The sequence below is a fragment of the Anas acuta genome, chromosome 3, assembly GCF_963932015.1.
Source record: "Anas acuta chromosome 3, bAnaAcu1.1, whole genome shotgun sequence".
In the NCBI taxonomy this organism is placed as follows: domain Eukaryota; kingdom Metazoa; phylum Chordata; class Aves; order Anseriformes; family Anatidae; genus Anas; species Anas acuta.
The window spans coordinates 87564355-87590137 of record NC_088981.1 but is presented as its reverse complement, the minus strand read 5'-3'; the positions used below and the strand labels follow the sequence as shown (position 1 = coordinate 87590137).

The following is a 25783-nucleotide window of genomic DNA, read 5'->3' as shown; positions in this document are numbered from 1 at the left end:
AGGTGTACTTAATGTTTGTACTTCTGCTTGCATACAGACATTGGTTGACCATTTGATGAGGAATGTGTTTGGTGGAGCAGGGAAGTGAGTTAGGATTTGTTAAGATTTAAGCTCAGATGATTCAGGTTTTCAACATGTGCCATTAATATTCTTACATAGAAAATTTGCAGCTTTATTGAGCACAGTGTGATTATTTAATGCTGTCTTTCTTAAATGAATCAGTTTGAACAGGTGTATAATTATAAAATTGAATTACTAACTTCAGTCTAGGTAACTTGAAAGCATTCAACAAAATGTGACAGACAAACCAGCTTAAGCTGCTTTTTTCAGCAACTATATTAAAGCATAACGAGCAGTTTTAGCAACATAGGTACATTTAAAATTTCATGTGCACTGATGTACACTGCTTGTAGAGTTAATATTAACAGAAATGGAAGGGATAATTTAAGTATTAGATACAACAGTTTCTTCTGAGACAAATGTCCTCTCACCAATTAGGTGACTCCATTAGTATGTTCGTATCTGCTGCGTAGTCCACAGAACACAGTGGGGACTCTGATTTGTCAGTTAATTTGCCAGTAGTGCTGTGTTACAACTATGAAAAGTGTGTATTCATAAATTATAATTGTGGGTATATTTCTAGTTCAGTTTTTATTTTGTTTATTAATTTTCTATATATTTTATATTTATTTTGCATAACCAAAAATAAGTACAAAAATATATGCATCTGTGGATGGGGAAAAAACCCTCCCCAATTTAAGTATCTTTTTTTCCGGAATTGGAAAGCAGTTTTGGAATAACAAAGCAAGTTTGTTATGACAGCACGAGTCTTCAGTGAGCTAGTGGGAAAGGATGTCCTTACACATATGGTAGGAGGTCAAAGCATGTTTAAGGGTGGTAATACAAATATTAAAATTATTATTTTTTGAAGTTTTGTAAAAGTACAGGCTTTTTGCATCCAGCCAAATTAAGTGTTTTATCCTCGTGATTAGAACAGCGTTGTTCCGTTGTATGGGCTAAAAATATTGCTGTGGTTTCTAAGTGTTAACTTTTTAAAGTCTAGAGATCTAGTGTTGGTTGTGGGGAGGGAGAAGTTGCTTTTGGAAGGGACCCTTAACCGTGTCATATGGCAAGATTTAAGTGAGAAGAAAGAACAGCAGTGCACAGTTAGAGCAGAGGGGCTTCCCTTACACTTGACATAAAGCCCAAATCAAATGCTACTGACAAGATTTATATTAACATGATTAGATATCCATGATCATGTCCCAATGTCATTAATGTCTACTGTCATTAGGTTACCAGTTAAATGATTAAGCAAGGAAAAGACGTATTTTGATTTTAAATGCTTGTGCTACAAAACGTGGCATTTTGTAAATACATCTGCATTAGGTAATAGTGCTGTTGTAGCAGCTGCAAAGTGTTTGAGCATGCAGTGCATTTTATTTCATTATTAATGCAACAGCACTGGTTGCTCAAATGAAACTCATCTATGTGTCTGTTTGATTTAAAAGATTCTTTAAGCTGGGGCTTTTCAAGGCTTTTAAGGATCACTCAAAATACACTATTTTTAGATACCACCTGTAAACGTTACTTTAAAATTGCAGACAGTTTCTAGAATCCAAGGGAAAGAGACCTATATTGAATGTTTGTTTCCATTGGAAAGTGGTGTGGTGAGATAGAGGATCAGAAGGTTTTTATTTATGTGTATAGAGTCATACATTGCTGGTTTTTTTTTCATGATTCAGCTTCAGGAGATCATAAACAATAATATTCTTCTTAGTTTGACTAATAATGATGGACTTTGTGTCCAGTTAAGACTGACTGCAGGGTATCTTAAATGTTGCGTGTTGAATCAGTAGGAGGAGGATGGAGTCTTGACCACAGTATGATATTGCCAGCAACCACCACAAGCAGCAGATGGCAGTTTATCCCAGTTCCGAGCTTTCTGAAGAAGGAAACAACTTAAGAATTCTTTGGACACTTCCTATGTGCAGTCACTGGTCACCTTCATCAGGCATCGTATATCAAGTGTAGACATTCCAGGCTTGAAAAGTCAATAAAGTAAAAGCATGTAACCAAGCAATTGTCAGTTTTACAGGAATTTTGTTGATTAAGATGATTCAAGCAGTGTTTTAGCCATCCTACAGAAGAATCAGTGAAGACTGGGGGGGAGGAGGAGGCTTTAAGCTAGCAAAAAGTTGGAAATGAAACTATTAAGAAAACTTCAGATAACTTTCCAAAAGTGATGTACTTCTATGAGCCTTAAGTGCCTAGTGTCATTTTTATATCTTATACTGAGTTCAAATTTGTTAGCTTTGGAAATGAGTTTAAAAAAAATGAAAAAAAAAAGCAAAATGTTGACATTCAGTGCTTATGTTCTGGTCTCTGCATCAAGGAACCAACTGATCTGCTCCTGTGGCTGCATATAAGAGCCTTTCACTGGTGACTAACTGATCTTTAGTCTTTCACAAGCTGAGTATCCAGTCCTGTTTCTCTTGCATTTTCACATACTGCTGAAAGCTTATAACATGGGTTTAGTAAACAGCATTATTTCAATACTGTATTACTGTGTCAGGTAATTAGGAATTTTTTCAAGGTCCAAACGAGATCTTCTGCAGAACAGTGAGTAGCAAGGATACTTGGCTCTGACTCGATTTTTCTGGGCCGTTCCATTTTCTGTGACAAAATGGCTGGGTAATTTCTGTTTTAACAGGCTCTTACTATGTCAGCTGCAGAATGAGTCTAGCCCAGTGGTTAGTGGTTTATTGGGAATAGCCAACACTGTGGTGTTCCACATCAGATCCTGCAGTTTCTAAAAACCGGTGATGTTGCCAAGCTACTGGCAGTTGTAATGATTTATTTTCAGTCTAATTGAGATCTACCTCATGAAATCTTACTATGGAATAGTAATGTTGTCAGCCTTGCTGTTATTAATTATAGCTTCTGGTGCTTCATAAAGCCTGGTCTAGTGGTCTGAAGGTTTTTCATGTTGGTAATAGGCTGATAGCAGTCAGAAAAGACAGGGAGTTAGCTTTCCTCCGACGTGCTCATTTGATCCTCTAGTACTGTATGCTTGTTGATCATGGGTCTCAGTTGATAAAACTGTTCTTATTCCTATATAAAAAACTTCTTGTAGCCAGTAGATATCAAAGTTTATACTGAAAGCTTCATTGATTCAGCAGTAGTTTGTGTCTTTCTAAAGATGATGTTTAAGACTTGCTAAAATATAACTAAGCTACCAATACAAACTACAGTGTTCAGTGTCAACACTCTTCAGTTTCTCCAGGAAAATTGAATAATAATTGGAATACTAGATGCTCAGCATACATGAGGTTATACACTAACCTATCATGTCAGGAAACTACAATTTTATCTTTGTTTTTAGAATTTCTAATATGGGCCGAATATTTCAATTAGGGCTGGTATGGTAGTCTGTCCGGATTCCAATTTGTGTTTTAAATTACAGTAAATTAATCAGTAAAATTACTATTTCTGGGATGTCAAAATTGTACTCTGAGGGGTTAATTGCCTTTGTTAGATCATCTTTACAAAGGTTTGAAAAACAATTTTGAGGCGTTGCTACTTGGACAGTTAAAATACGATTATTGACACACCTCGGGAAGATGAAAGTAAAGTCTGAATGTTAGTCCTTTTAGACTTCTCTTTGGCTTTAAGAGGGTGCTTTCCAAGAACAAATCATGCTAATCTTCAATGAAATATTATTTCCATGGTTTGAGCTAGAGCTTCTCGTAACACAGAAGACTGGCACGCAGTTTTAAATGGGAAGTTAAAGTGACTTGAAGGCCTCATGGACTCTAACTATTGGCAGATCATATTGGCAGTCAGAGGAGATGGGTGCTACTTTGCCAGCACGCTCATTTCACAAATTCATACCCAGATTTTAAATAAAGCAGTTCCAAAATTAAAGGGAAGTAATATCTCTGTATAAGGGTGGGCAGAGAACTGGAGCATGAGGAATAAAGCTCTTGAATTTCTAACTTTAATAAGGAACGGGAAATAAAATCTCTCATTTTGTGTGAAATTGCAAACTTCCTTGAACACGATAAATAACCACCTAGTAAGTATAAAGGGACATATTTCAGGAGTAAGGGACTACTGAAGGAATACTCTTCAGAAATCTGGCAGCTTATTCTGGGAGCGGTTGACCTAATGAGGCCTGGACTCTCTGGGAATATCTCGTATCCTCTTTTCCTTTCATTCACTGCCAGCTGATTCTGCTCAGAATAAGCAAGATGATGCTTTAAGGATAGAAGCAGAACTACTTGTCACGTTACTCGCTCAGTATTCAGGAACTCACGTTTGTAGTGTCTCCCAGCAAGGTCTTCTGGCATTCATCAATTTTCAGCTTAAAGTCTTTCATTAATGTCTTTTCTGAAGCCGGCAGGGACCAAATTCTGCCATCTCCAGCACTCCGACACCGCTCTTTCAGTGAATGCCCTTGTCTCTCAGAAACCCAGGATTCTTCTTCCCCCTCTCCTTGTGCCATTTCCACAGTTACAGACTTCAGGTTTCTTTTTTTTCCTCATGATTTAAATAACCTTACCTTTACAGTTGCTTTGAGAAAAGATTGTAAGAAAACTGCTGGAACAATCACTATGCAGTTCTTCTTGACATGAAAACCAGGGACTGAGCACGTGGAGCTGGGGTGTCCAGCCAAAGCCCAGCTTGTTTGCGAGCAACAGAAACATCAATATAAATAGCAATATAAAATGTCTTGACTTGCAAGAAAAAATAAATGGGGCTACTCATGTGTTTCGTAATGTTTCTTAAGGGCCAACAGCAAGAGTAATAGCACAAGAGAGACTGTCATGCACGGAAGGAAATTTTTAGATGTTTTGTAAACGCAATTATTACTAAGATTTTGAATTAGCTTAAAAAAAATCTGATGTATTAAGAGCCAGTTTGTGAAGGGAGAGGGAAGAAAGTCTGTAGTCTGCCACTAGTCCTGTGTATTCCACTGATGGTAACACAGGAAAATTTTTAATTTCTTTGAGAAAAACCAGCTAAGCTTTCAGTAGTCATCTTTTAAGCTTCATCGTCCTGCCCACCCTTTCATCAGCTGCTGAGTAGCTTTCCTTTGTCATTAATTAGTCCATTGCACAGTCAAAGTAGGTAAACTTTCCTAAATAAGCCACCACTTCTTGTTTTCCTTTTATGCCGAAGCTGATTGAACTGGTTCTTAGTTGGGGAGCAAAACACTGAACTCCTTTTTATTTCTAGCATTTCTACTGAGGAGGACTTCTTCATCCTCAGGAAATTGAATGTGTTCATTTTAGTCATTTGGTAAATTTGAGAAGAATACCTAGCCTAAATATTCAACTAGTGTGTAAGGGAGCTACCAAAGCCTCATTAGTAGTTTTTGGAGCTACCAAAGGAGCACTTGAGGTTAAGTCCGTGCTGCTGCTTCAAGCAGTGTGCACCCCATCCATCTCGTACCTGTTCCACTGAAAGGAGGGATGGGGTACAGTGCAACCTGGTCATTAAGGCTGCACAGAATGGAGTCAGGAAGTTGGTGTTTGGGGATAATCGAATGGAATCTGATCTCCGCAGAATCGACAGGAAACTCTTCGTCATTTGGCAGGACTTCTAATAAGTGAGGCCTATTAAGGATACAATACTTCATTTAGTAAAGGTACTTGTGTTGCACAATGCTTCATTTAGAACAGAACTTGGGTTGAGTTTTATGAATGAGACTTCCTGAATATCACAGTGACTAAGACCATTCTGCTTTTTGTTGTTCCAAAACATACATTATATATCCACCTGCAGTACAAATTCAGACAAAAATAAGCATAACCAGGCATGATTCTTTCAAGTTCAAGCGCTTCCAAAGTAAGGAAGAGAAAGTCCATGTAACTAGAATGTTCAGATTTTTGTAGGTTTCAATTTTTTTAGAGATTTAATTTTTAAATTAAATGAAGGAAATCTGATGTATTTGTGTGCTAGCAATCCAGAACTTAGCCAGTAGTGATCTGGAAAACCATCCTCAAAATTACAAAGTTCAGTGAAGCCCATGGCACTGAGTGATTTCTAAGTGCTTGGATTCGGCACAGTATAGCTCTTTATGGTGTTTATTTTACAGACTTTGCATCAGTTGAAGGCTTTCATGATAACATTGTGATGATTTCTCTGTAAAATACTGCATATTAAGGGTTGTAATCTATTTTTTTTTGTGTTCACCAACTCCTTGTGCTTTTGCAAACTAATAATGATATTCAGAGTTAAGTTTTTCATTCTCATGAACATATCAGGATGAATGTTTCTAAAGGACTGCAGCAGTTAACTTGATTAATTGAAGTACTGTTTGACACTGAGTGTAATTTGCTTTATTATATCGCATTTTGAGTTTGAAATTGGCTCTTATGTATAGAGTTGAGATAAGTGACAGGAATGGGTAAGTTAGAGGCTGTCTTTTAGTGGCAGTCAATCAAATTCTATTTTTCTTTCCCAAGCTGAGGACTAAATTGCCAGCTTAATCTCTGCAGTAAGAGTAAGCTGCTGCCTCTGTCTAGGTAGGACCAACTTGCACCAAATGGCCAGTGTTATGGAGGTATTGACAAGTTTATTTGCACTTTACAAGTGCTAGCAAACCCCTCAAGTAGAATTGAGGGCATACATTAGCAGCTTTTCCACTTCATATGGCACAAACGGTGTCAAATATCCTTTCACTGAAGAGGAAGAATGTATTGTAGTTGTTTGTGTTGTCCCCTCACTCTCCAAAGACAGGTAAAACTCCCACAAAAATCAGTCCATCCAGGCAAGTGAAGCAAGAGGACTATTAGTCCCTGTTGGCTGGAAGAAGGAAAATTTTGGTCTTTACTTAAACACCAGTTTGATGGAGGTGGTGTACTTAGGTGTTTACTTTTAAGCTGTAGGAGTATCTTTGACTTGATGGGTATTGACCCGAACGATAAAATGTAACTACAGAATTAAATCATTGATATTGTAAATGTTTTCTTGATATGATGATATGATTGATGAGATCTGCTAAATCACTTGAACAGTTATTCATGTTCTCCTAGCCCTATAACCACAATTTTGCCTTCCTGAATGATTTCATTTTTAAGGTTTTTTTAGATTGTAATCTTACATAAAATGTTCGTATGTAAGCAATTGATTGTTTATCAGAGGAACAGAGAAACAAACAGGTTTTGCACTATGACTGTTTAGTCTATTTTATATACATAGTGCTTGTCTCAAAATTCAAACAAAGTAGATTTGATTTAAAGCTCAGGAGTCAGGAGTAAGTGGTAAGACATAGGACAACCTGTTTCCCTTCCTCCTACTTCCACAGAGGGTGAAGTTTTCAGGCTTGTTCTGTTTTCTATGCTTGCTCTGCATTTTATGGACTTGTGCAGACTGGTTTTATATTTCTAATCATACCTTTCCAGTGTTTTGGAAGAGACCAGATTATTTTTGAGTTGTTTTGTTGCTTCTGTTCAATGGTTTACAACACGATTCTTCTTCCCAAAGCTGTGCAATTCATTTTTTGTGCAGGGAACAAAGGATTACTCGTGTTTAAGGACTGCTTTGAAAAATAGTCTTTATTTCACAGAAGTAATCTGTCATGGGTATTATTATTTATTAGAGTTGTAGACAAAGATATTAAGAAATAAATATTGTAGGTAGAAGCAATTGAAAGAGAGCCTTGTTTTGTCATATGGGGGACGAGAGGGGAAGGACATTTGTTTTTTTAGTTCTGGAAAAAGAGCCACAGGAAGGATATCACATTTTTTTCTCTTCAGCGCAGCGTGCTTTCTCTGCATCTGCTTGATTCTCTCAACTCTGCTCCATGGCATAACAGTGTTTTCACTTTATTATTTTTAAATAAATGGAATCTTAAAGCTATGAAAACAAGCTTGGGTTTGGGCCGCTTTGGTTAAATTTGCCTTTGTTTAATTTCTTAAACTATTTTTAACCAAAAGGTATTCTTAAGTATGCTTCGTTTTAGTTGATCCTCAGTTGTTTTTCCTGCATATGGAGTCAAAAGCTAAAACAGACCTGGGTTTTGGGTTGACAATACATATTAACAGATGGCATTTTCAGGTTTCTCCTGCTTGCTTGTGATAAGCTTCATCTTTTTTCTGTACGGCCTTGAGACATTTAGGAAGGCAACTCACGCAGAATTGCTGGAATATGTTAGGCTGCAACTTTCACTTCCATGCATCAATTTTACATTGGAATAAGTGCTGAGGTACATTAGTTCTACTTTTAGTCTGTTGACATGATTTTACTTACAAATTTACATATACTTACATATATTTAAAAAAAGAAAAGTGTGCACTTAAATTAGCTTGAACTAAATCAGTGTTATTTGCAGATGGACGCTATCTTTAGATTAAAAACATCTGTATGACCAAGTCTTACACATTGAGGCATTTGAACTATGGCAGCATGCATGATTGAAAGTGCAAGTATGCAATCTCATGTAAAGCATATTATAAAAATTACAGTACTAGTTAAATTGTGTACAATCAATCACGTGCAAAAACAAGTATGATGCTTTTACAGAAGTGGTACTGACATGCAAAATTGAATATAAAGAAGGGTAAGGATGGGATGAGATAGGAAGTTGAGAACAGGAAAAATAAATTGAATTTAAAGAATGTTGCTCAAAATAATAACCTTACCTTGTTTTGTATAATAGGCTTCATTTGTTTTTCTTACATAATACAAATATTGGATCATGAGCAAAGCAGCCAAGTGCCTTTGTGTTCGTTTTCATTTTACTGTGCTTAGGCTAGAAGAACGTGCTTAAAATCCTTGGGAGATACCGTACTACAGTGTAAGGCCTTGAGATAGGACAACTGGGTAGCAGGAAGAGCTGTCAGATGTGTAAATCTTTCTTAGGAGTAAAGATGGTAACCTATTTTTTATAATGATAATTTTAGATGTCATTGGCAATGTTAACAGCTCCAATGTAAGCTTTAGCTTTTAGTATATTTTTTTTAAATAGTGTGTTTTAAGAGTTTTCAACAAGAAGTTAACAGACACTCGTGAAATTTTCAGAGCCTTTCAGTGTAGGTTAACAGTTGACATAGGTATTGATTGTGCAGCTTTTTATTAAAAGGGAAGAAGGCTATTCACACTGAATTTACTATGTTTTGGTAGATGCTCGTGACACTAGAACAATTGCATAAAAATCTTTATGGCTCTGGCATTAATCCTGTTACCTAATTATGTCTTCACACTCTTTACTCAAAGGTATTTGGAAGATACCGCTCTAGCTGTGATAGAGATATAAGCAAGACAAGGTAGAGAGCAGGATCTTCTAATACAAGCTATCTCCAAGCTTAAGGATATTGTAGTTCATCCTGCATACCTGGCTGCTAGGCAAATAGTGCATTTTATACTGTGGAGTAGCGTGGGTAACTTCTGCGCAAGATAACCTATGGATTTTGTCTCATGTACTTAAATCCTCAGTTTACACAGTCCGTACATACCAAATATCCTTTGCCTTCATTTAGAAACAGACTAACCCAGTGGTGTAGAAGAAATTGATTTGGTTGCATCTGAGCATAAATATTGAAATGGCTGCACAAATAAGCAAATTGGAGTCCTTGTAACGTCACTTTGAAGGGTCAGTTGTAAAAGTTCAGAATCCCTTGAAGCTATGAATCTAAAGTTTCAGTGATCCTGACGTTTAGTAGGGATGCTTTAAAACATTCATTTTCAGAACACACAAATTTCATATAGGTTCATATTATTTAAGCTGGAGGAATAAAAGCAGAAAGAAGTTTGATCCATTTGCAGTGCAGATGTAGACTGCGAGACTGGATTGCAGTTTAGCAGGTGTTAAAAAAAATTACAGTTATATGAAGGGCAAAGAGAAAGAAAATAGAGTTTACTCAAGTAGAGCGAAATCCATTTTGGTATTGATTGTGATAGGTTAAAATTAGCTTCTAAAATAATTGTTTCGAAGTGGTTAAATTTGAAATGAGAGCAAAACTGAGGGAAAAAAAATGCAGGAAAAACTAGTACATTGTCATAGGCATGAAAAGTTAATGATGCTTAAATATTTATTAAACAGTTCTTATGGGATGCAGAGAGAAAAGAATGTGGGGATTGGGCAGAGGGGATTGGGACTGTGAAAAGTTAATTATGCAATTAACATGCAGTTAGGTGACAGGTTAATTATGCAATTAGGTGACAGACCAAAAGCAGAGAAATGAAGGCATCAAGGTGGATGAGGGTGGATCAAGCATGAGGATACCCAGGGAGAAAGGGATGTAAAGGGCCACTCACATGGATGCAGGTTCGATGCAGGTTGCTGGGCGCTATGCTCGTCAGAGCCCTGAAGACAATCAGGATTGAGGATCACTGCAGGCTACCCTGTGTTTGTATCAACTTCTGTTTGCAACCATGGCGTTCCTTCTTCCATACCTGTGTGAACACTAGCACACCTCAAGTTGGACTACCAGACAAGTAGGATAAGAGGTTAGTGTTGGACACGAGAAAGGCTTCAGGTCAGAGGACCTTAAGGTCACCAACTGGAGACACTCAGCATGCTCACACAGAGCTAGCAAACCTCAAGCTGAGTTAGCCAGTGAGCAGGAAAACAGCATCTGGAAAGACCCAAGGCCTGAGCTGGGGACTGGCTGCAGGTGTAGGGTCCTGATACCCCATGAACTTCAGTTCCGTGCAAAAAGCATTTTTCAGCAGAACACTTCTGTTGTGGTCAAGGAAAAGAATGCAAACCATGTATTCACAAATAAGGATAGAAAGCAAGGTTCCTATTAGATTGCTTTTTCAGTATGAGTTCAGTCAAGTGCCATGCCCACAACAGCTTACTCTTGTCTGGAGGTCTGTAAACAAGGAATTACACATCCATCTATCTATCTATCTAGTCAGGAACACTGATGTTATATAATGTATGGGTAAAGATTTTTAGAAGAAAAGTTATTTAAAAAAAAAGATTGGAAAAACAGTTGAATCCTTTCCAGGATACATTTACAAAACTCACAGAATCACAGAATTTCTAGGTTGGAAGAGACCTCAAGATCACCAAGTCCAACCTCTGACCTAACACTAACAGTCCCCACTAAACCATATCCCTAAGCTCTACATCTAAACGTCTTTTAAAGACTTCCAGGGATGGTGACTCCACCACTTCCCTGGGCAGCCTGTTCCAGTGTCTAACAACCCTTTCGGTAAAGACTCAGTACAGTGCCACATGGTTGTGAATGAGCTGAGGAAGTGGAGCTCATACAGCTGTATTACCATAATATTGTCCAGGCTAATTATACAGGCTCTGTATAAACAACATTGAAATACTTTTTAACAGAGTTCGTGTAACCAGAATGTGGTTCTAAAGCTGAAGGCATATTTAAAACAGCTTATAGAAATGCAAGGCACGTGTATTGCATGTCACAGCTTGCAAATTGAGGTGCATTAAAACACTCCCACTCTAATCTGATTTATAGATGCTGTAATGGGACACTGGATCAACCCCAGCTTTATGATGGATCTGTCCAGATTTTCTGCTTTAAAATGACTTATCAAAGATTTAAGAACAGGTTTTATTGGATTAAAAGTAGAATGCTTTAGTTTTAATCTCATCATGAAAATTAGTTAGATAAGACAAAACAGGAAAAGGGTTGATAAACAGCTTTTCCTAGTGCTTTACACATCGTTGTAAGTGGGTCCTCAATTCTAGGTTCAAAGGCAGTCATTTCAAAGATCTTGAGCTGCAGCAAACTCTGCTCACATCCTTACCCCCAGAATCCCTATAAAACTGTTTCCTTACCCCCAGAATCCCCATAAAACTGCTACCTCTGCATGCAGGCTGTGGGCCTCTCCTTCTCAGCAGTCTTGCCATCCCTCCCTCTTCAGGTTCCTACTCCTTGTGACTGTAACCTAGTGCACATGCAGCCTTTCGATGCTTTTCTTCAAGCTCTTGGGAGAAAGAACTTGTCCCCATGTCTCAGACCTTATCGTGGACTTGTCACCTCGAAAACGAATCTATACGATTAGTGCACCAAATGCGGTTTAGATCTTTTTAATAAGTAAATCTTGTACTTGCCCTTGAAATTCTTGTGTTCAATCTTAGATGTTTTGCCTGATGTAGTCTCAGCAATAAGTATAAAAACCAGACATCTGCATTTTAAGAAATGATGCTTCTACATTGCACGTGTTACTTTGAACAAGGCTAAAAGGGCCTCTCGGGGCGTCTGATGCAGGTACTAGAAAGGAGCTCAGTATGAGACATGAAAGGTTTTAAGCTTTCTTGGAATACATTGACTGAAGTAAATGAGACCCGAGCTAACATTTTATGTTCTGTTAAAATGGCAGCACCGGGTGGTCAAGAAGTGATAACAAAAGAATAGTCTAATCCACTTCAGAGATATTAATAGCCTCTTAGCCTTGATAAACCTATATTAATGGGACAAGATTAAGGTGCAGCTGTCTGATAGCTCCGCCACAAAGATTTTCATTCAGGTGACTGAAGATACGACACATTGTACGCTATCTTCTGCTAGGGCTGGCCTGGTTTGACTCCAGCAGGCAGCTCAGCACCACGCAGCCGCTCGCTCACCCCACAGTGGGATGGGGGCGAGAATCGGAAAGGTAAAAGTGAGAAAAGTTGTGGATTGAGATGAAGACAGTTTAAAGAAAAAGTTGTGCTCACAAGCAGAGCAAAACAACGAATTCATTCACTTTTTCCCATCAGCAGGCAGGGGTGCAGCTGCTGCTAGGACAGCAGGGCTCATCACGGGTAGTGGTTCCTTGGGAAGACAAATGCCATCATTCTGAACATCCCCCCTCTTCCTCCTTCTTCCCCCAGCTGTTATTGCTGAGCATGACACCACCTGGTATGGGACATCCCTTTGGCCAGCCTGGGCCAGCTGCCCTGACCGTGCCCCCTCTTGGCTCTGTGCAAGCACTGCTCTGCAACAACTAAAATACCCATGTGTTATCAAATTATTTTAAACAAAAATCCAAAACACAGCACCATATCAGCTACTAGGAAGAAAAATAACTCTCTCCCAGCCAAAAGCTAGGCAAGTACTTGCCCCAAACTGTGAAAAATTAACGAAATCCAAATACTCGGGTTTTTAAAATGGAAATTTAGATCAAGGACGACTTAAAAATGTTTTCCTTCAGACTGAATGGCCTACAAGTGTGCCGATTCCAACTAAAAAAAAAAAAAAGTGTTTCAGTTTTGTTGGTTTGCTTGATATAAACACTCTAAATTAAATTACCTACATCAGCATGTACATCTACATGAACATTTCATGTTCAGTGTCCGAGAGTGATTCATTAGAATAATCGCAATAGACTTAAAAATAATAAAATCAGGACTTCTCTTTGGAGTAACTGTTAGTTTGAGGAAGTTCTTCTTTAAAGAAGAGTTGCAGCTTTTTGTTTGGTTGGCATGCAGTGGTTTTTCTCTTGATTAGAAATGCGTCAGAGTTTGCATGCTGAGACACTGCAATCTGTACAACTTCAGAGTGATACCACTGTAGTGTCTCTTGTGCTTCAACGCAGTATATTTGTTTTGTGGCTCTTTTTTTATTATTTTTTTTTTCAATTTAGTCAAAATGAAAGTTCATTTATTAAAGGTATCCTAAGTTTTTGATCTGTCATTCTCGTTATTGAATTCCATCTTATTTAGTTACAAGTCTGAGAAAAATCCTGATAATTTACAGGAAGGTAAACAGAACAACACATTTCATTTTTAACGTGATTTAAATTTAGTATTATGGAAGAATTTAGTTTTTACTTATTTGCTTGTACAAAAGGTACAAAAGCTTTAAAATGTCCTTTAAAAATTCTGGGACTTCTGTGAGTGATGCTTTAAATAGATACTGGCCAAACTAACTTGTATAGTGAAAGTATATAAGCTGTCAGAAAAATCCCACCTGCTGCAAGCTTATAGTAAATGACTAACATTATTTTCTCATATCGAAATTCTCAAATGTTTATGCTGTCTTCAAAAGTTTTATTGCAAGCAGGTAATGAAGAAGGAAGGAATCCAATTACTTTATGCACAAGGCATGAAGTTCCTACCTAATAAAGAGCAAAGGAGGACTTTTGTTCAGTAAGCATAGAGGTATCTATAAGCTCTAGTGAGTAAACTGGAAATTGCTTTTAAGTAGGTTAGGAGTGATTTTCACTAAATTATTTGATGGATCTTCGGCTTTCATGAACCCTCATGTAGCTAAGGTAGAGTACAGGAATAAATGCCTGAGTGGGTCTGATGTATATGAAACAAACTAAATTCTAGATTCATGTGAATTTTTCATTGAAGCATGAAATTGAGGAAAATGTTCAGAGAGGTTTTTTGTGTGTATAATGTTTAAGTATGAAAATAGGAGCAGATAACTGGACTGGACAGCTGATGGATCAATCTTTGACAGTGATTGATTCCTTGCTTCAAAGGAGGAGAAGAGGGATTTACAGTAGTAACTTCTGACTGCTCTTACTTTAAACTTTTTCTACTTCAGAGCTACTAGTCACGTGTCTTATGTCTTGCACCATGTATGCTACCCTTCGTAATACTTCTCAGCTAAAGTAAATGAGAGTAAGGTAAATTTTAATCCTAAATGCTGTTGTTGAAACTAAATTATTTGCATGAATATCTTGTGGTAGTGAATTCAGCAAAAGTTCCATTTGTTTTTTGAAGTGTTTTTTCAGTTTTACATTTCTGTTGGGTGTTACTTCCTTTCTAGAGCTGTTGAACCCTTAAAAATTGTACATACGAAGTAATTGTCATGAAGTTACAGAAGCAGAAAATGGACATTCGAATTACCCAGCATTATTCTTTTATCCCAAAGCCAGTCATTTACGATGAAAAATAACCACAATATGTTCTCAGTGTGCTGGCTCTTTTGAACCTACCCTTCCCAAACAAGTTTGTTTCACCGTCGTGAGTTTTATGCAAAATGTCCTCAGCTGCCTCTGTCAGAGGAGAGTAATCTGGTGAACAGGAACGTGCAGACAAGTAGCTCATAAAGGCAGAGTTCAGACTGACCTGTAGGCTCTTCAGTGTGTAGTCACGTCTGAAAATGTTCTGAAAGGACTGCAGTGTATGGGTAGTGTGTCCTTAAATCATTTCACAAACTTGGATTGATTTCCTATTTTGTTACAATAATGATTAAAAAGAATGTGGGAGTAACTGACAAGTGGAGTTGTTGGGTCTGAATATTCTTAGTTTTTCTTCTTCAGGGTTTAACTCATGTAGGAAGACCTCACATTGTCCACCAAGCCAGCTGGGATGAAGCTTTGTTTCCCATTCCCCTACCCTTCTTGTACACCTCATAGTCAAACGTCCATGTGGGCACTTTCAGAAGGGAACTTGGGTTCCAGCAATAAACCTTACAGCATCCTCCTTTCTTTTGTGAATGTAATAGAAGTGTGCCTGTTGGTCAGGGTCAGGTACTGATCTTTCTTCTTGTCTTGCCCATGAGATAGCCATATCCTTGTAGACGATATCGTACATGCTGAACTGTAATCTTTGTGCAAAGGAGGAAGATTGACTTGGCAATGCTTTCATTTTTTCTCTTTTCTCTGATGAGACAGAATGAATTATTCATTTAATGGTTATCTTCAAAAATAGCTGGCTGAACAAAATCTGATGAAGTGCCTGACTGAGACAGCAGACTTTCAACAGTATGCAACTTAGGCTTCAGTGCTACTTATGGGGTTCTTCACAGCCCCATCTTCTGCAGAGCTGCTGAGTCCCTGGGACAACACATGGCTGCTGTTCAGTGGAGTGGGAGCTCACCTTTGGATGAGGCTGGTGTGAAACTGTGTTATGCTCAGATTCAAAGCTTGTGTAAGCTAGGCTTCAATGGGAAAACAGACTGGGAACTCAATGTGAGTTGTGGTTTGCACTTTCTTGAAGCTGTGCAAGTGGTGCTCAGCCATAGTCAAAAACACTGCTGTGCTACCTACAGTGTTCTAGTCAGAAAGTCAAAGCACAGCACCACAGTAGCCTCTCTGAAAAAAGTTAACTGCACCCCAGCCAGACCCATACAGGCAATTTGTTTGCAAAATAGATTTCAGTTCTCTTGTCCTTGTCAAAGAAGTGTTTTTATTTACTGGAAGATCTGCCTTAGAGGAACATATAAGAGAGAAACAAATCTCTAAAATCTACCCTAGACCTTGATGTGTGGTAGAGTAATTAACATTGTTACTTGCTGATTTATTTGGTTTAAACTAATTCAAGAAAAGTGTTTCACATAAATTAGATTGAACTAGAATGGTGTTATTGGTATTATATTGAGAGCAATGCATTGTGAGAGTTCAATAAAATGTAATATTGGTTTATATAAAAGCTTTGCTTTTTGAATTGAAACCTGGTAGGGACAAATAAAATGATTTATTTTTTGCTGGTCTAAACTAGTATGCTTACAAAACCTATTTTTCAAATTAAACCTTTATTACTGCACAGAATGAGAATAGAAAGAATAGCAGAGGAGAAAACAGCAGTGCATCATTAAACGTAGGTTGCTGAATTATGAGTTATTCTTTCACAATGGAATGGAAAACTTTCTCATCCTATGAAAATAGTGCAGTTTTCTAGAATGATGTTCTTCTGGTTCTGAATTCGAGCAAAACACAGCTCAAAACTTTGATTTCAGTACAAATATTTTAAAATAATCTTAGGCATGAAATGCTAGGAAAGGAGCTAGATGGATAAGTGATTTTGATTATATAATACCTAGTATGGCTATGGATTAGAAGCAGACCGGTGTGAATCTTAGGAAAAATTACATTACATAAAATTATTCAGGCAGGCTTAAGCGCTTGCTTAAAAATTGTAATAAATTACAGATGGCCTGATTTTATCCACAGCTGACTGCTTTTTACAGCCATTAGGACAAGAAATCTGTTTGTGATAGCTTCTGAGCACATCATATTAAAGTTGACCAAGTTGCAAAGTGGAGGTATATGCAGATTGCCAGCACATAATGTTCTGTCTGCTAATTTCAAGCCAATTAACTTCGAGTGAAGATGTGAGGTAATTGTTAAGATCCATATAGTCATTTCTGTATTTCCATTTTACATAAACAGGAAAGAGATGTTTCTTATTATCTGTAGAAGCTATTTTCTCAACTGTTGGTTTTGTTTGGTAGAAGTAAAGTTATGGGAAGTTCCCAACTAATTTTAAATTCTTGCTCTTTAAATACTAAAAGATTATTTATCTTGTTGCCTAAGGACTACTTATGAATAAAGTTTTAGAGCTATGTTGTCATGGTATGCTTTTATTGTATTGTAGATGGAGATTAATATGGGAACAAAATTGGGAGTCACTCATCACTGGATAGTAAATAGAGAATGGAGTGGGAGCAAAAACTTGAAGTGGGAGCTGATTCAGTGAGAGCAACTTGATCAGTTTTAAGCACACAGCTATGTATGTCTTATTAAAATGCAGCCACCACAGGTATTGTGATTATCTGAGGTTCTGACAATTAGTTTACCTCCTAAATAATAAGCCAACATTCAGGTATTCTATGAAGGAGTAGGACTTGCATTAGTCTCACGTATCACACGTTCTTATCAGAAGAATAATAAAGGGAAATTCTGACCAGACAACATAAGAAAAAGCTATTCTTGACCTCAGTCCATTCATACTCAACTCCTGTTCAGTACTCACCTTTCCATATCATCCCCTACATCCTGGCATCCCTCTTAGGATCCTCATAGCAACTGCAACCTCTGCTGCAGTTGAACTTGATTGTTTTTTCCCAGTTTTAATGGAAGATGAATATCACATAATATTTATGCAGTAGATACTTTCATTGCTGAAGCGATCTTCAGAGGTGTTACTAAAAACGATCTCTCAGAGAGAGCTTCAAGAATAGGCTATAGTAGATGAAACAAAATCCAATACAAAGGAATGATTGCTTATAAATGAGAGGATTCAGTGGTGTAAAACCAATCCTTAAACAGTGGTTTTTGTGCGTTCAGCATCACACCAGCCAAGATCGATGAGTGGCTTAGAAATCAGTGTTTGATGCCACGAATTACTTGCAGATAGTCTTCTACAGAAGACTGCTTTAGCCCCTTCTGTTGAGAACTTAAAACATTGTGAGGGTGCCTGAAACCGTGGAAAGCCTTTAGCCTTGTCCAGGCACTGGGCACCACTGAAAAGAGCCTGGCTCCTTCCTCTGTGCTCCCTCCCTGCAGGTGTTTATAGAGTTTGATGAGATCGCCCCTGAACCTCCTCTTCTTCAGGCTGAGCGGTCCCAGCTCTCTCAGCCTTTCCCCAGAGGAGAAGTGCCTTAAATCCACATACTGGCCCATCACTGGACTCTCTCCAGTCTGTCCATGTTTCTTTTGTACTGAGGGGCCCAGCACTCCAAGCATGGCCTCACTTGGAGCAGGGCGGAAGGATCACCTCGCTGGACCTGTTGGCAATACTTTACCTACATTACTGCTGAAGTAAAGAAGTAAAGCCAAACTGCTTTCCTGCTGGTTGGCCCTCAGCTTGTCCTGGTGCCTGGGATTGTTGCTTCCCGGATGCAGGACTTTGCTTCATGAGGTTTCTGTCAGCCTGCTGAGGTCTGTCTGGTTGGCAGCACAACCCTCTGGTGTACCAGCCAGTTTTTGTCTTGTGTACCAGACACTCCTCCCAATTTTGTCATCTCCAACCGTGCTGAGGAGTGCACAATCCACTGCCCCATCACCTAAATACTTAGAGAAGATGGTGAACCCGACTGGACACAATTTGGGTCCCTGGGGTACACCACTAGTTACTGACCTCCAAGGAGACTTCATGCCATTGATCACCACCTACTTGACCCAGCCACTCAGCCAGTTTTCAGGCCACTTCACTGCTCATCCAGCTCATACTTCATTAGCTTCTCTATGAGGACCTTACAGGAGATGGCATCAAAGACCTTACTGAAGTCTGGGCAGACAGTATGCAATGCTCTCCCCTTTCTACCATGCTAGTCGTTCCATCACAGAAGCTTATTAGATGTGTCTAGCATGACTTCTCCTTGGTTGAATCTGTGCTGACTTCTCCTAAACCACCTTTTGGCCTTTGTGTGCCTAGAAATGGTTTCCAGGACCAGCAGGTCTGTCATCTTCCCAGGGGTCAAGGTGAGGCTGACTGGCCTGTAGTTCCCTGGTCATCCTCCTTGCCCTTCTTGAAGATAGCTGGGATAGAAGAATGTGCTTAAGTAAAAGGTTAAAAGGATATAATTGGGATTGGGGGGGTTGGGGAGGATTACTGTATCTCAGCTGGATATTATCTGTGCAATTGCAGAAAATCATGATACCCATACCGGATCTCAATAATGATTGTTTCCCTGCTTCTCTACTGAAGAAATTTGCTTTATGGATGAAAATTGCAAGACTTGCCAATCTGAGGAGCTATATAAAGAGCTTAAGTATACAATACCTGCTGAACAAGCGATAACTTCAATGGATTGTTGTTGCCCTCTTCAAAACAGGGGCTCATTTTTTTTTAGGGCAGAAAATTCCAAGTCATGTTGGATACCAGGCTGATAGCACGGGGGATGCAAAATAATTGACTTCCAAGAAGCTTGTTCTGACCTCAGGTGTTTCTCCATGACACTTGCAAATGATCTGCTTTCAGTTATCTAGGAATAATTTAAAGCTTACCACATTGCTTGGTTTCAGTAGACTCTTGAAAATGAGAACAACCGTAAAGTGTAGTGCCCATTTGTGACAACTGTGAAAAATGGAAGTTTAAGGTATGTGTATGGAAGACCTTTGCTCTGCTGTTTGCAAGGACAGTGTTTCAGGGGTATAGTCTATTACCATAAAGATTTAGTTTTTCAATCTGAAGTTGTTTATGCATGATCTGAAGTAAACATATGTAGAAATCACTGAAACTGTGTACTTGACTTACAAAACCACACATGCTGCTATGCCAGCCTGGAATATGGTTAAAATGGTAGCCCCAGTAATTGTGAAGACTTCACTTGAAAGTAAATACAGAAATACTGCCTACTGTCCCTTCATGCAGACTCCATTATAGCAGGTTTTTATGCCATTTTTTATTTGATGCTGCTTTGTCTCCTACCTTTATGCAGCCTTTTCCGAAAAGATACTGCAAAGAGTAATTAATCTATTAGCGGTGTTGATAATTAACAATAATTGCTGTGATATTCTAGCAGACTAGTTATAGTAATAGACTGAGATGAATCTGAGTGCAGCACAAGTCCCAAGCAGCCTTTTGTCACGGTTTATGACACTGCTACAAAATTCAAGCAGGTCACTAAATGAAACACTAAGTTAAAGCAATTTCACTGCCTTGTTATGCAGTTCTTTAGCCCATTGCATGCTTCTGTGCACACTGCGTGCAGGGATTTTTTTGCTAGAGCAAATCAGTATTTCTCTGAAAGATGAGCAGGGACGAGTTTGGGTGTGCAGGTTCCTATTTCCCATCGCTACAGATATTTCCTAGAGGTTTTCAATGCTCGTTTCAGAGGAGCATCAGTGGTATGTTGGGTTTGGGGTAGTCTTGACACAGACACCAACCTCATTTACTCTTTATTCCCAGTTTGCAGGAGAGAAAAGGAAAGGATGATGTAAACAAAGATAACTCTGTACCCACGCAGTGATATATGTTACAGAACTGTGAAATTCTCCTAATACTAAATGCTAAGATTTAAGGACTTCAGCGACCTTAGCAGACTCAGTGGCTCTGTCAAAGGCAGCTATAGGGATTATAAAGGTGGGATCTCAGCCCAGTGCCCAGCTTGATAGCTTTTCTGCTATCCATCAGGAATCCGTTCTTGTTAAAAGCTGTACAAAAGATTGACCAGTTCACTTCAGGTGTGCTTTTTTTGTGATTAAGTATGGAGTAAAGGCATATTAGATACATAGAAGAGGATACATTTGCCATGTCTGTACTGTAAACCAGTTTATGTTCATTTTAAAAAGCGATGTTTGGATGGATTAAGATGGTCAATCTGATATTACTATGAGACGAACTATAAATAGATGTATGAAGTCATTTTCATAGTCAAATTTCATGTCAATACCATCTTACATTCTCTTAGAAGTCTCTTGGCAAGAAAAGATAAAAAGTCTCCATCTCCAAAGGAGACAAATGGTGTCACTTGCCTTCAGGTTTACAAAGAAGGACCGTGAAAACACATCTGTGTGGAAGCACATCTGCACTTAGCATCTATGAAGTCTGCACATTCTGCAGATACTGTTTTCAAGAAGGGTAAATAGTGGCAGTCTCTAGTCTGCTTCTGAATTTTTACTACAAGCTTTTGAAAAATAGAACTCTTTTCTCTTTAATGATGCAGAACGGCGTAGTTTGGATGCTGAAGTTAGTCAATAAATAAGAGCATAGACAGATTTCTGGCTGGTGCATGATAAGCAGTGGCTCAGTTTAAGATTTCAATTTATTTTTAATTTATCCTGGAAGTTTTATTTAAAAATTGATTACATATCAGTGAAGGAATAAGGATAATGTTTTAGAGTAATACGCCTTGTCCTTTATACCAAAACTGCAATTTATCTCCTTATACATCAAATTCATTACAATAAACAATACAGAAAAGAGTTTTTATTTCTGACACTGTAATGGGAATTTTTAAGCACTTTATACTTTTCAGAAAATTTACTTGTGATTTTTTTTTCCTTTCTAAAGCCACAGAAGAAGGAGGATCAGCAATTAGAAGCTAAAGCAAGTCCCAAAAAGTCATCAGAACCCACTATTGACCTTTTAGGACTTGGTAAGCAATAGATAATTACCTGTTTTTCTATCAAATACGGATACATCATTTTATGTTTCAATAAATATTCTCTCTGCTTACTGATGCTGTTAGCTGAATTTGAAAATCGTAAGATTGAGTCTATGAATTTGAAACTATAAAGGAAAATGCCATGGGGACGTGTGTATATCAATACTTGTGTTTTGCTAAGGAGAGTAATGAGCTCCTGTGGGAAGGGGAAGTTATCAAAGTGATCTTCAAAGGGCTTGCGGATGGTGGTATTTCAGAGTTTATGGTACAAGCATACTTTTTAATTGAAATGCTGAGGTAATCTGAATTGTACTTCTCTAAAATGCCTTATATCATAAAACTCCTATCTTTGTTAAAAGAACAATAAAGTGTCTCACTGCAACTGACCAGTATCTTGTAAAATTTAATACACTGGGCACTGCTTTGCTGTATACTGACTGTGACAGTCATTCAGTTTTATGTGATATGGCTTTTGTTTTCTTGACTGGCAGGTAACATCCATTTGTCTTGTAAATAAACTGTTTCAGACCCCGTAATTTTTATGTGTTTCCTCTGCTTGTTGAAGGCCATATTTGTATAATATATGCGTTTGCCCATTGGAAAGAAACAAAACCTAGAAAAACAAAGTATTACAGTAATTACTTTAAATCCCTTTCATTGTCTGAATTATTTGTTTATGAATTTGAATATTGTTTATGAATTGGGAGTGGATATTAGTATTTTCAATTTAAACTATTCTAGATTTCTACATAGTGTTTACAGGGTGTTAAATGAGGCAGATAAGTTTTTAAAATGGAATTATTTTTTCAGTCTGTAGTACAATCTGGAATTTGTTGGAAAATGTTTTGTTGCCTTTTAAAACAAAAAAAACACACTTTGGGGTTTAAGGTAATAATGTTGCAACAAAGCAAAAAGCGTCTTCCCTTTTTTTCGAATTTGCACTGGCATTCAGAATGCAATTTATTTTCCTTCTGTATGCAGAGTAGCTGCAAAATACTGTTTTTGTACTGGTTATGCATGTGTGTTGTGGTCCGTATCTCATCCCAAGTAATCTGCTACTAAAGGCAAGCAAATCTTAATTAACACAGTAGAAGTTAGATTATGGATATAGAATGAACTTGTTAAAAACAAAAGTAATTCAGACGTCACGGAAAACTGGTCCTCCTTTCTTTTCCTTTACCAGACCTAATTAAGAATTAAAATTTAATCAATGTGTGGTTCTGAGGCTGTCAGACTTCTGTATCCTTTTAGTTATTGTTTGAAAAGCATCTTGGTAATGCCGCTTCATGATGTGGTAATGAACTCGGATCACATCGAGATGCAATATGCAATAGAAAGAGAATTGGAATTGTGTTCAGCAGCTGTGGTTCTTCATTGTAAGGAAGCACAGCGAGATACGCAAAGGGCAAGGTTTATAATTTGTATTGTAGAATAAAATGATTTTAGAGGAGGGGGTGTTAAAGACTTCTTCAGTAACAAATTGAAAGGCAGTGTAATAAGCCAGTATCACTCAGAGTCCGCTGAGCTACAAATGAGGGGGATTAATGAGAGCAGACCTGCGTGTTTTCATTTGGAGAGTTGTCTTCTAATTAATTCCTGCAGTGGACTACTTGTTGTTAATTTGTTGGTATTAAAAGAGCGATCACTTCAAAACAATCTATATGCCATATCAAACAAGAATGGAGTGGACACGATTGTATAGCTCATATTTCTTACTGAGTGGACACATTTCTAATAACAGTGATTCATTCCCTTGGGATTTTATTTCTGCAAATGGAGAATGATAGAAGTTTTCACTAGATGGATCAGAATCACTTGTAATAGCAGATTAAGTAATTTTAATGGATCACAATTCATGCTAGAAGAATTCTGGCTTTCAAAACAGCCTGGCCTCTTGGGGAGTATTTTCTTGAGTAAAGAGCAGCTTTGGGTATCAAGTTAACCTCTGGGTGATTGCTTTTTTTTTTTTTTTTGTCTCCAGTAGTTTTTTTTTAATAGTGACCTCATCACCTCATCAGAAGGTAAACCTCATCCTGTGAAGTAGGACTTACCCTGAGAAAACGAGCAGCAGTTATAGCTAGGCAATATAATTTTCTGGAAACATTTTTTTATTATTATTTTTCTTTACAAAATGCAAAATTCTCAAGGTAATATGCCTGGGCAAATTGCTTCTTTAAAACTTGTAACAGCAGCAGAAGCATGATGCAGAAAAACACTACAGTCACCAAGGATTTCTTCTGAGCTTTTAAAATAGATTCATGTGGTTTCCTTGAGTTTGTCCTGTTCAGGAGGCTATTAACTGAGATAGTGTTTCAAAATTCAATTTTCGATGATCCAGCTAGATAAACATCTGTGCCTTTTTGGCCTTTTGTTTCAATGTAGATTTTAATTCAGTCATCCACAGACATAGAAAGGTGGGAAACAGATGTGTACAAGCTAAATTCTTACATTCTTCACAAGCAATAGCGATAGTTAATGTTCATGCTGTGCTACCTCAAATTCTTTCCCTTACTTCCCAAGCTATGAGGAATCACAGCCTGTTTCTGCAGGCTAAAACTGCAGCCGCTTTTGGTTATTGATCTCTACAATTAGCTGGATCTTGCCCACACTGAACGAGTGCCCTATTGAGAATGTTAGGACTTGGAAGTTAATGCCAAAATCGGTAGCATGGGATTTTATAACATTAATTTTTAATAGGGGAATTATATGAAACATTTTTTCAGTTTGAAAGTCACAGCATGTAAACCAGAGTTGCTCAGCATTGAAGTCACTGTCACTGCTCTCTCCATCGCAGTGGCGTTAATCTTGCATTCTGTGCTGCTTGGTGCCTTGGGGGTTCCTCTTACAAGAATTCTCTCCATTTATGTCAGATCAATAGAAATAAAGACTATTTAAAGAAATATTTGTAAAAAATTGTATGATAGCTATTTAAGATAGTGAGGTGTTTTTTTCCGGAATGCTATCAGCGTATGCCACTTAAATTATTTCAGCATTACATGAATACAGAAAAAAGTGAGAAGTTAATATTTTTAAACTATGTTATCTTACAGAATAATGAGAAAAAAGGAAAGTGCATTTTACGTATTCTGCACCATCTACTGTGTTTAGGCATGCCTTTTATAAACCAGTTAATTGCACATCCTTGATTAATCAGTGTAGTAAGCTGTTACAAATAATCAGGAGAAAATGAGTTTTATTATGTTGCATGGTTTGTCGTTTTGTTTTTTTAATCTTCATGCTTATTTAAGATACTCCTAAATATACCATAATCATTGTGCTGCTGGAAAGGAGCTCTAATACAATAAACCAGAATACAGCATCATTAATTGAATGGAAGGAAGGTAGCATTATGGAAGGAAGTGGCATCATCATGGAAGGAAGCTATCATTAATTGAATGAGATGTGTGGGGCACTCATCTGATGTGCTTGGAGGTAAAGTAGGATGTGCCAAAAGCTGCATGTCTGTCTGCTTGTGCGGGGGAAACATTCTGTGAAGGATTTCTATGAAGTTTTGAGAGCCTCATCATAGCATGAAACGTAGCACGGTGTTGCATATGAGAGAGATGCGCTTGTGTCAGTGCTGTCTGGTGAGTACCAAAGCAGCATCATTGGTCATAAATTGGAAAGCTGCATTTATGAAATTAAAAAAAGACATTTATAATTACATAAATACCATATGCAGACATAGATGCATAATATTTATGGTATTGCTGCTATGTTAAGATCATGTTTAGGTAAGCAGTGTATCCACCCAAAATGAAAATGTTTACAACCACTTGGGGCATGTGGCATTGTTAGCTTCTGGCTTTCCACATTTCATTTTGAGAAGTATTATTTAGAAACAACCTTCCTATGAGTGATTTTTCACTTCTGCAAAGGTTTTAGCAGTAAACAGCAGTTTAGTAATGCAGTATATAACTCCACAACAATTTGGGATATAAACAATATCTCTGTCCCAGATTTTGTTTCAAGTGTTCAACTATTTTTCTCAACTCTGCCTTTTTAATAATTTGGTGCAATAAATAATCATATGCATACTCAAAGCCTTCTCTCCTTTCCTTGCAAGTTTTAGTATGGCTGTC

The 25783-nt window shown here is 37.8% G+C and overlaps 1 protein-coding gene across 4 annotated transcripts in view; it reads left to right on the top strand.

Annotated features, from left to right (window-relative positions):
• Positions 1-25783, top strand: part of SMAP1 (small ArfGAP 1) — an 82861-nt gene that overhangs the window by 39845 nt on the left and 17233 nt on the right. For all 4 annotated transcript variants that reach the window (XM_068678232.1, XM_068678234.1, XM_068678233.1 and 1 more), the window contains one exon: positions 21608-21692. In XM_068678232.1, the coding sequence (XP_068534333.1) occupies positions 21608-21692 (85 nt within the window). The remainder of the gene's footprint in view (positions 1-21607; positions 21693-25783) is intronic.